The sequence below is a fragment of the Cynara cardunculus genome (genome assembly GCF_001531365.2).
Source record: "Cynara cardunculus var. scolymus isolate 2C chromosome LG 2, CcrdV1, whole genome shotgun sequence".
Taxonomy (NCBI): domain Eukaryota; kingdom Viridiplantae; phylum Streptophyta; class Magnoliopsida; order Asterales; family Asteraceae; genus Cynara; species Cynara cardunculus.
The window spans coordinates 63710707-63722258 of NC_037529.1; the positions used below are offsets into that span (position 1 = coordinate 63710707).

At 33.5% G+C, this 11552-nt stretch overlaps 1 protein-coding gene across 1 annotated transcript; it reads right to left on the reverse strand.

Moving 5' to 3' along the window:
* Positions 1 to 1620: 1620 nt before the first annotated feature.
* On the reverse strand, positions 1621 to 2609 carry LOC112507610 (2-hydroxyisoflavanone dehydratase-like). Its single transcript, XM_025112259.1, has one exon. The coding sequence runs from the start codon at positions 2545 to 2547 to the stop codon at positions 1660 to 1662; it is 888 nt and encodes a 295-aa protein (XP_024968027.1). The 5' UTR covers positions 2548 to 2609; the 3' UTR covers positions 1621 to 1659.
* Positions 2610 to 11552: the final 8943 nt, after the last annotated feature.

Here is an 11552-nt window from a genome sequence, read left to right on the forward strand (position 1 = left end):
ATATATATATATATATATATATATATATATATATATATATATATATATATATCCAGTATTCTAAAAGACTTCTAGTTAATAAACCATTACAAAATTACTAAAAAGAAGCAAATAACAATAAAATATAAACAAACAAAATAACTTATTATTGACAAAGGGTTGAGTTCCGTGAGAAAAAAAATTATAATGAAAAGCATAAGAAGAGATGTCAACTCTTGAATCAATTTTAATTGAATGTCAACACTAATAAAGTGTAACGAATCAATTATCTTCTAAAATATGATTCATAGATGAACATAAGATTAAAAAAATCAAGGGTTCAGATCTACTCATAACTTTTCTTTCGTTTTTCAATCGGAAAATAATAAATAGATTTTTTTTTGTTTTTGCAAAAATACGTAAATGAGAGGATTGAGGATGCGTGGGTTGGTAAAAGGTTGTAGGCGTGTAGTTATGTCAGTGACCCTATAACAAAAATATTATTTAATTAATGGTACTAAATCCAAATAACACATTGAATTTTTATGGGAAAAGTTGTTAAAAATATTTAAAATTTAGTTGGAATTTGTGATTATTATTAAAAAAGAGAGTAGGAAAAGTTGTTATAGAATATATATATATATCTCAATCAGAAGTCATTTCATTAGAGTTTAATAATTTCTTCCATAGCTTATCTGTTCGTGTTTAGTCGTATAGTAGTTGCTTCCATACTTTTTATCAGTTTTGTTTTTATGTCATTTATCGTTATTTAACTTCAAATTTTTTGCTTTGCATTGTATTAAAGTGACAATTATAAGCAACGAGATGATATCACGAGAATGAAACATTCCTTAAATATTGAAATGTGGTGAGTTTGGTTGTCCCAAATTAGTAAGAAGATGTGATGATATATTGACAAGAGAAAAAATGATTCTTTCAGTTAACTTTAATTTTATGAGAACTTTTTTGGAAGAAAAAGATCTCCAAACTCTTTGTAACATTAATAGTGATACGGATATCGGTTTGAGTTCTAAATAGCATTAAAACAAAATTATTATCAATGTATCTCAAACTTATTTTGTTAAAGGTGTATCTGGAACTCTTTGTAACCCCAAATAATTATCAATATATGCAAATTAACCACTTAAAGAAATATATTCATTGTTATCGAATTATTGTGATGCGATGAGTTGCGGAAAGGGAGGTTATCGCATTATTCTGATGCGATGAGTTGGTTTATAGCATCCTTAAGGTACGACAAAGGTGTTTATCGCGTCAATATGATGCGACAAAGGGGTGATTATCGCATGTTCCTGATGCAATGAGTTGGGTATATCGCATCAGTTAGATGCGACAAGATGGGTTTATCGCATTAGTTGGATGCGACAAAATGTGCCCACATATATGTTTGATGAGACAAATTGGTGTTTCATGAGATAAAGTGTTTGTAACGTTGTTCAATACGATAAGATGATGTTATCTCATCAATATGATGCGACAAAAATGTTTGTTTCAATAAAACAATGTTTATTTGTTACAAAATACAATTATGGTTTTCAAATAATGTTTTGATGATTTTCACCCTGTAATAATATTCAAAATAGATTACTTAATACTTCCACAATTTACAGAATAATCAAAAGATCCAAATCCGAAGATTAATTAAGTCGTTAAGTAAGATTAATTAAATAAAGAAGACAAAAAACTTACAAGTGCATGTGATTTTTCTGAATTTGGATTAAACAAGTGAAAACAATGATCTTCATCTTCAGTTTCCATAATCTGCAACTGCCCTCCCCACCCACTCTTCTTCAATGCTTCATAATAACTCCATCCTCTATCTCTCAGATGATCTTTTCCGGCGGTACACACCACCACCTTCTCACACACCATCTTTGCCATCAATCCCGGATCCGCTGCCGGGTTCATTCTTGGATCATTCAACCCGTTTGTACCTGGGCAAAGGTACTTCCACAGTTTATCCTCTTCATCGAAAGAGAAAAACGGATGAATCAAAGCTATCCCCACAATCTTCAATCCCGATCCAATCCCGTTTTCGCTGAACTGAACCATGATGTTATGTGCGATGTTGGCTCCGGCACTATCGCCGGCCAAAAAGACCCGACTCAGATCCGCATGGTTTCTGATCCATGGGTCGGGTGTATTCGCAATCCATTTCAAGGTCTCCCAACAGTCATCGTAGCAAGCTGGGATTGGGTGTTCTGGGGCTAGTCTGTACTCGATGGAGACGGCGGCGATATTGGCGGCAGCGGTGAGGGAATTAAGGTGGTTATGATAGAGGGTGGAGAAGGCGGATTCGATGGCGAAAGCACCGCCGTGGATGTAGATCAGGAGCGGGAGTTTGGTGTTTGTGGTTCTGGGGAGGTAGAGACGCGCGGCGATTTTAGGGTCGGCAGAGACGACGACGTCCTTGGATCGGACGGTGGTTTGGGGATCGTCGGAGGGAGGCACGATGGGGGTGGTGGTCATTTTGTGGACGCGACCGTCTTTGTAGACACGGAGAATAGGATGGAAGTCATGGAGTATCTCATCTTGGGTAGATTCCATTGCCGGAAACCAGAAAAGCGTCGGAGGAGGATGATGAAGAAGATTGGAGCAAGGGCCTACCGCAATTTAGAAGGGAAATATAAGTTGGTGGGTATGGGTGGGATGGAGGGATGGATTATTTCACCGCATCCTTCTTTCTAGATGATAAGGATGGTTGCTGTAGTTGTAAAATGCAAGAAAATTTTTTTTTTTTAACTTATTTCAGTCTGGTATCGGAGATAAGTTGTTTTAGAGTGTTTGGATAAAAAAAAACTGCTTATACCAGTGTCAAACCGGTAATAAACAGTTTTTGATACGTTAATTTATCATGACTTATGAAAAACAACTTATCACCGATTTACCATTCTAACCATGTTTAATTTATCCAACATCAGATACGTCTCATCAATATCCCTTCCTCCTCACACAGAACTTTCATCGATATCCCTTACCCTTCATCGTCCTTATGGTTTTTATTCATCGTCAAGTTTGGTCCCTTTATAAATTAATTACAATTTTGGTCATTATAATTGTTATTTTGTTTCACTTTTGATCCCTCTAACTAATCCTAGTTAAAAAAAAGAGAGAGTAAACTTCACTTTTGGTCGTTAAGATTTAGTGATTTCTTTGAAATAGGGATTTGAACTTCAATAAGTCAAGATGTTGTCCCTCGAATTTGGATTTTACTTTGAAAATGGAATCTGGTCATTAATTTCGTTAAAAAAGACCATTAGAGCCACAGGGTAAAATTGTTCAACCATATGTTGCATCTCTTTTTGTAATTCCTTTTTGCTTTTTCCTTGTTTTTATAAAAACTGTCAAATTTTGGGGACCAACTCCGTAAAATTTGTAAAACCACCTCCTTCCCTATTTTTTTGACAATACACCCATCGATAACTCCATTTTTTCTGCTGATACACACATTGACCACTCCTTCATTTAAACCAAATCGTTGACCACTCTAATATATTTCTTCTCTCATCCACATCGGTTATTTCTAGTCGTGACTCCACATTTCCCTCTCCTACACCAGAAGTGAAGACATCACCGTCATGACTATCATCTCCACCAAAACATAAGTAAAACCAAGGTGAGACATGAGGACCAAATTGTCTGCACCATTCCCTCTTAGTCCACCGGAACCACCCTCTCTCACTCAAATCATAAAGAGACATAGGGACCAAATCATCGGCACCACCCCTTCCCCTCCAAAATCGTAGGTGCACCACCCTCTCCCACTTAAATCATACCTTCTTCCTTTTCTGCTCCCCTCACACTTCTCTCCACCACCATTTTTCTAAATCACCACCCTATCAAAAGGTTTTGATCGATTTGCAAGCTTGAAGGATCACTTGTTTTTGGGACGATGATGGTTTGATTGGTTTGCTTCAGTTCAGTTTTAAGGAGATGGAGAAAATGGGTTGTTCCTTGTTTTTGGCCGGAGATGGGGATCTCATCCCTGTGCACTTTACGAAAATGATGGTCCCTGTGGGATCTTCCCTTTAACATATGGTCTAACGAAGAGGGGAGGGGGAAAAGTCCTAATGGTTTCGTTGAGTCATTGCTATGGTTTTAGGGAGTTTGGCGGTGATGGAGTTTGGCCGATGATGGAGTTTAATCAACGTCCTTGTGGTCATGGAAGATTGTATGTGTGGTCGTGGAAGTTAGCCTCTTATGTGTGGTATATATGCACGCACAATATATATATAGGGACCTAATCAAAGGAGAACTTGTTGATCCTCTCTCTCATTGATTTGATAATAATCACTTTTACTTTATACGATATATTTATGTTTCTGTTTTTCAGTTCCAACGATCATCACTGAGTCTGTTCAGTGATCGCTGAAGAACTTGTAATGTAAATCCAATCAGCGACATCGATACTTCAAGAAGACAAAACTCACACTAAAGAACCTTCAACGAAAGTCGAAGACTGAAACTGAAGAATAGAGATTGGCGAGTACGTGATCTGAAGCGGTATTCAGTTATTACAACCTGGTCTATATATGTATGAAGACTGCCCAAGCCTCAGCGAATGCTGAAGAGACCTTCAGGTTATTCCAACATTCAGCGATCAAAAGAAGCTTGTTGAGCACGATTGTTTTTGTCTTGTCCTTATACACACAAAGGACAATCCCATACCCTTTCTAAAGTATAGTACGATATGGAGTCGATTAGTTGACTCTACTACCCACCAACTTTATGAAATGATGTCTGCTCATGAATAGGCTTTTGTACTATTCATTGTAGCAAATGACAAGTCCTTCTCTAAAGGCTTGACACGTGATTAAACCTACCATGTTACATTAAATGTGCATTTAATGCAATGAGTATAAATAGATGTGTTCTATCTCCATGCAGAGATACTCTACTCTCTTAACTTACTTTTGAACCCTAACTCTCATTCATAAGTAAAAGAACACATATCTAAGAACACAAGACGCTCATCTTCAAGAGCAAGTTAGAATCCCTTTATTGTATTCTAAATAGTTCTCTCCCAGATATAACTTACTTTCTTCTAAGTCTTTTACAACAAATCTTTTCTTTATTTGCTAAGAACTAGTGTGTAACTTTAGATTGTTTAGATAAGTTTTATTTACCTTATCTTTCCGCAAACAATTTTGTAAATGAAGAGAGAGTTAGGAGATGAGTTAATGAGAATAAACCTTAAAAAAGGGGTTTTAAATCGATCTAGAGGTTTCCCGCGACCTTGCACGTGACTCAAGTCGCAACACTGGTCACCTGTGATAATCTCCAAACTCTCCCCCGGCTTCTCCCACGGTCTAGGCCGCGTGCCTAGTCGTGGGACCTTCTACTTCCCAAATTCAAAACCTCAGTGAACTGCACGACTTAGCCGCAACTTGGGCCACGGGCTAGGTCGTGGCAGCCACTGTTTGACTTGGTTTGGTCTTTTACTTGCCTTTTCTTGTATGATTCCTTACTAATACATTAAGCCGCATAAACCACCATTAAATAGATGATTCTAAGGCCAAAACTAACATTTAAATACAACACAAAGGTATATAAAAATTCAGGTATTACATATTTGTTGTTTCATAACCTTTTAAATGTATAAAATAAAAAGATTATAAACAAGAAATCCATTTATTTATTATAGTAATTATACTAATTATAAATGATATATTATATAATTTTTACACATTAAATTTTAATCTTGAAAAATATTATAAAAGAGTAATTTGTATTATAGTTGTTTTAATCTAATTTAGAGACTGCATTCCGTAAATCAGATATAAACATTTCAATTTATGTCAACCGAACGTGTAATTGAATTTTACTTCACTTCTTTTAAGGTCAAACTAATTCAACAAATTCCATTACTTAAAAAAACATTATACAAACCAAAAGTCCATTAATTTTAGTGACTTTTGCTGATGGAATAATAAAAATCATTTATCTCATCATTTTAAAAAAGTTTTCTAAATTTACACAATTTCACTATCTATCTCTTACTTTCTTCAAAGTTTTGAAGAATTTGTAAGAATAAAAATTAACATAAAAATCTGTATTTTTTATTTTAGAAAATCTATTGAACTTTTTTTAAAATTACAACATTATTTTCATTAAAACTGAATATATTTTACGTCGTACTTTATTTGAAGTTTCATTTTTATGTTTATGAAAAAAAAAAAAAAAGTTTGTAATATCTCAAATCTTTAATACCTTGATATGCTATAAATATCACTTTAAGATCAAATTGTTAGATTTACGATGGAAATAAAAATCATAAATTGTCGAAAGTAAATCAATATCAATATATTTATTTGTGCCGGTGAAAACCTCCATAACTTCGTCATTGTTGATATATATATATATATATATATATATATATATATATATATATATATATATATATGGCGAAGATCAAATGTTAACCATCATTTTTGTGTTAACCTTATTAATTGATCTTAGTCATTCAAATCTATAATCAATAGTTAAGTTAATCAATAAAAAAATCAAATTTTAAAGTTTGAATTTTAATGAGGCTTAGTGAACAATGATGAAAGAGGCATTTTAGGAAGAAAAAATACACTTATCAAGGGTATTCTATTAAATTGAATTAATTTGTAACCCCCAAACAATTAATGGGAAGTTACAAACAATCAAATCCCAAAAAAATGCATTCATATTATTATTATTATTATTATTATTATTATTATTATTATTTTTACTATTGATCTTTCATGTTCATTCTTGTATGAATTCCTAAATCGCATAAGAAACACGGTAGTAACAATTTTCGGTATTGATCAATTTGAACACAAATGAACTGTGAACACAATTTGAACAAAAATGAACAACCGTGAACACAAATGAACCGTGAACACGATATAAACACGATATGTGCAATTTTTGGCCCATATATTCACATACATAGACGTCCCACAAAATTAAGGTAGCATCTGTTAATTTGTGTTCATCTGTTAATTTGTTCAAATTGTGTTCACGGTTCATTTGTGTTCATCTGTTAATTTGTTCAAATTGTGTTCATGGTTCATTTGTGTTCAAATTGTGTTCATGGTTGTTCATTTGTGTTCAAATTGTGTTCATGGTTGTTCATTTGTGTTCAAATTGTGTTCACGGTTCATTTGTGTTCAAATTGTGTTCACGGTTGTTCATTTATGTTCAAATTGTGTTCACGGTTCATTTGTGTTCAAATTGATCAATACCGAAAATCGTTACTACCGTGTTTCTTATGCGATTTAGAAATTTATACAAGAATGGACATGGAAGATCAATAATAAAAAATTAATAATATGAATGCATATTTTTTGGGATTTGATTGTTTATAACTCCCCATTAATTGTTTGGGGGTTACAAATGAATTCAATTTACTACAATACCCTTGTAAGGGTCAAATGAACAAGACATAAACCTATAAGAATAATGGAATTTGATTGGTTGAGAGGGTTTTCAAAGTTAACACAAAAATGATGGTTAACATTTGATCTTCCCTATATATAGGAGCTGGTTCAAATAGAAACCAACCATATGGTACAAACTATGTGAACCGATCTTGATCGTTCATTTTATCATCAAACGGTTATTATTAAATGAGATTAAATAAACAATAATTTAATTAATGTATTAATTGRTATGTGTATGAACAATTGTTCAAAGGGTAAATTGGTCAAACGDTCATTATTAAATGAGTATTAAAAAATAATCAATTAATCATTAAATTAATTGGGCTGCTTATGAACAATTGTTCACAGAGTATTTTGGTAATAAATCCTCAYRCATCGTAAACCCGATATTCTCCAGCCGATTTGTAACCTACGATCGATTATGAACATATTCACAACTCATGTTCACATGTCGGCCCTATGCTCGTGTGAACAGCATTTGTGTCTTGCAATGTAAACACTATGTTCATATGTTCATATGTTTTTCAATGTCATACTGTATGACATCGTCACGGGTTCTTATGAACAACGATTATGTCTTTCAATGAAAACAAGTTGTTCATATGGTGAACATATATGAACATAGACTGCAAGAGATGCACAGATATGAACAATTTCAAAATCAAGGATCGTTGTGCATGTGTGCAGATATGAACATAGACTGCAAGCGTTTATCGTCTTCATTATTCTGACATTCTTTTACAATAGGATTCTTCATGTATCTTGAACGAAATGAAAATCTTGTACACTTARACAACCAATTTCAATATATGTATAAAATCAATTGAAATGAATACCATGAACATGAAATAATAAAGAAATCATAAAAATCTCATGAACAATTAGATGTATCTTTTAAGATTTGTAACTCCCAATTAATTATTGGGGGTTACAAAAAGGTTGAATTATCAAATTACCCTTATCATTAATTTATAATTTAGATTTGAACCTAAAGTGAAGAAAGAATGTGATTGGTCAAGATCGGTTTCCATAGTTTGTACCATATGGTTGGTTTCTATTTGAACCAACTTATATATATATATATATATATAGAGAGAGAGAGAGAGAGAGAGAGAGAGGCAAGAACAAACGAAAACGATACATATTTAAAGAACACGAAAACGGGCAAATCACGTGTGATTTTACATTAATGGTAAAAAAAAGTGTCCGAACGACTTGTAGCTGTGTCTTCAGGTCGCCAAGCAAAGTCATCTGAATCACATGTGATTTTAGTATAAGATCGCATGTGATTTTAGTATAAGATCGCATGTGATTCGTCAGTTTTCGTATTCTTTTAGATATGTATCGTTTACACTAGAATCCAACCATACTAGAACTCAACCATATATATATATATGGTTGGATTCCAGTGAGGACAAAATTATGATGATAAGGATAAGAAGAGATATTCACATTTAGATCAATTTTAATTAAAAATCAATACTAATACGATACACCAAAATACAACATATCAATTTCTAAAATAAGCATAATTCATAAAAGAGATGAGATAAAAAAAAATAATAATTAAAAGTTCAGATTCATTCTTTTGTTTATCACCTCCATCCTTAGTGCGTATATATATATTCACTCCTCACAAAACTTTGACTTAAAAAATAATTAGTTGTTGACATTATAAAACTGATTAATAAAATTATATCAAGTTTTAATTATTTATTTAATTAATCGGAAATTCGGAAGGGTGTAATTTTATAGGTTTTGACTACCACTTTATCCGGTCAACTTAAAGGGTACCGTGGAGACACGGAGGCCCATTTTATCACATGTGACAGCCCTAAATTTTGACCTGACTTATTCCCCATGTTCCCACTTAAACTCCATCCTCACCCTTCATTTAGACGGCCTTGATAATCAACGGTGCCAGATATTAAGATCTATGATCATTGGTCCCCACTGAAAGTAGCTTTCTTTCATACGGTGGATTGCCAAACATCACCGTTCCATCGACGGCTCTCAACAATCCTCGTCAACAACACATCCTACGAGGCCGATTTCCCAGATCCAAACCACCTCTCTTCTTATCTACTTACACCCCCTTTATTTTTATTGCTTTGTCAAAAATGGCCCCTATCTTTCTATATCGACTAAGATGATTTGATTCATGAGACATGGTGTTGTGTTTTGCTACAAATAATGCAACCATTGTTTTTTTTTTTTTTTTATTAACCTGGATATTCAACTCGTTATGCAAGCCGATTAATTACAGGACGACCACTTGCTTTGCAGATAGCCCGTAGTTACTGCATTTGAACCTCCGTGCCTACAAAAGAATTTTTAATAATCCTAATAACGTCTTGTAGCTGTAAAACATTTTGGTTCTACATAACTTGTGTATTTGTATTTCACATTAACAAGTCATTAGATTAATATTTTCAGGTTGTTTAGATGTATTTTAATGAAAATAAAACACATTTTATCTAGTTAAAAGACGTATGGCCACATGCTCATGTCGATAAGCAAATGAGATTGCATGCAATTTGTTTCATCAACTTAGTTGACATTAGTAGATTTATATAGTATGTACGTAGTAGAGATGAACAAGGATTGATGTTTGCACTCGATCTTGAAAAGCTTGATTCAAGCATCAAAGGGTGAATGTCGATTCTAACCGCTATTGAAGTTGAGAAATGGCCATCAATGGGTCCTTTAGGCCTCGATAGGTCCTAAGCAATCATTTCCTTTTTTTTTTAATTTCCTTTATTTTAATTGTACATCATTGTTTTATAGGTTTGGGTTCCGGTGAGAAGAGAAGTTTTAGTGAGAAGCATAAGAAGAGATCTCTATCCTTGTATCAATCTTAATTGAATGTCATCACTAATGAGGTACATCGTGATGCATCAGATCAATTTTATTCTAAAGCGTAATTCATGGATAGATATGAAATAAAAAATGATTAAAGGTTCAGATTTCTTCCCTTCTCACAAGATCATTCGCCTTGTTATATATGTGTGTATATGTGTGCGTGTGTGTGTGTATATATATATATATATCTATATGCGTGTGTGTACAAATCTAATTTGATTGATCCCCTTTTCAAGCTTTCTTGCCTTTGACTAGACTTTATTTGGCTTTTCAGAAAAAAATGGGGGCCGATAAGTCATTTTGGCTTGGATAGGCCCCAAGCATCGTACTTAGCTTACCTAGTCATCTCGGGCGGATTTTTGGTTCAGTGACATTTGTGCATCTCTAGTGCATACCCTGAAAAAGTTATAAGGTTATAGTGTAAACAAACATAAAAAACAAAAAAAAACATTTCATTCTAGTGTAGTTCTTTTAGAAAAAATGTTATGACAAATATATATATATATATATATATATATCATAAAACACTTAGTAACAACACTAAAAAACAACTTATTGTGTATTTACTATTGTCTATTAGGGTTGGGTTCCAGTGAGAAGCGTAAGAAGAGATCTCCATCCTTAGATGCACATTATGATGAGATGCACCGAGATTCACCAGATCAATCCTCGTATCAGATCAAGAATTCATATCCCTTCTTATGCTTTTCATCTTTACTCTCTTTTGCATACGATCATTCGACATGTCTATTAATACATAATCTTCTAAATTGAGATTATCAACTTATCATCAAATATCTACAATTTCATAAAGCTTTAGGTTAAATTCCAATAAACCAACAAATAAATAATATTATTTAAAACATTAAACATTAATAATACCACAAATTCATGATTTTTATTGATTTATTAATTATAATTTAGAAATAAACTTTACACCCTTCTCCATTACAAACTATTGGGTCCATTTAAGACAAAAGAATTCTTGATTTTTCAGAAAAATATAAAAAAGGACATCTTTAGGGAACCTTAAGGGTGCGTTTGGTACGCTGGACAGGGTGGGACAGGACAGAACAGAACACATTTGTCCTGCGTTTGGTGTGGCTAAATGTGGAACTAAGTGGAACTAAGTTGGACAAGCATGGGACAAGCTTGTTCCACCCTTACCCCTAGAACTAAGTGGAACACAAAACTTTTTCCCTCATTACCCCTTCTTCCCCTACCCGACTCATCACCTCGCTTCTGGTTCCATCCCCCTTGTCATCCGCCTCCATC

Coding starts and splice junctions, on each gene's coding strand:
- LOC112507610 (XM_025112259.1), bottom strand. CDS start 2,547: ATGGAATCTACCCAAGATGAGATACTCCATGACTTCCATCCTATTCTC.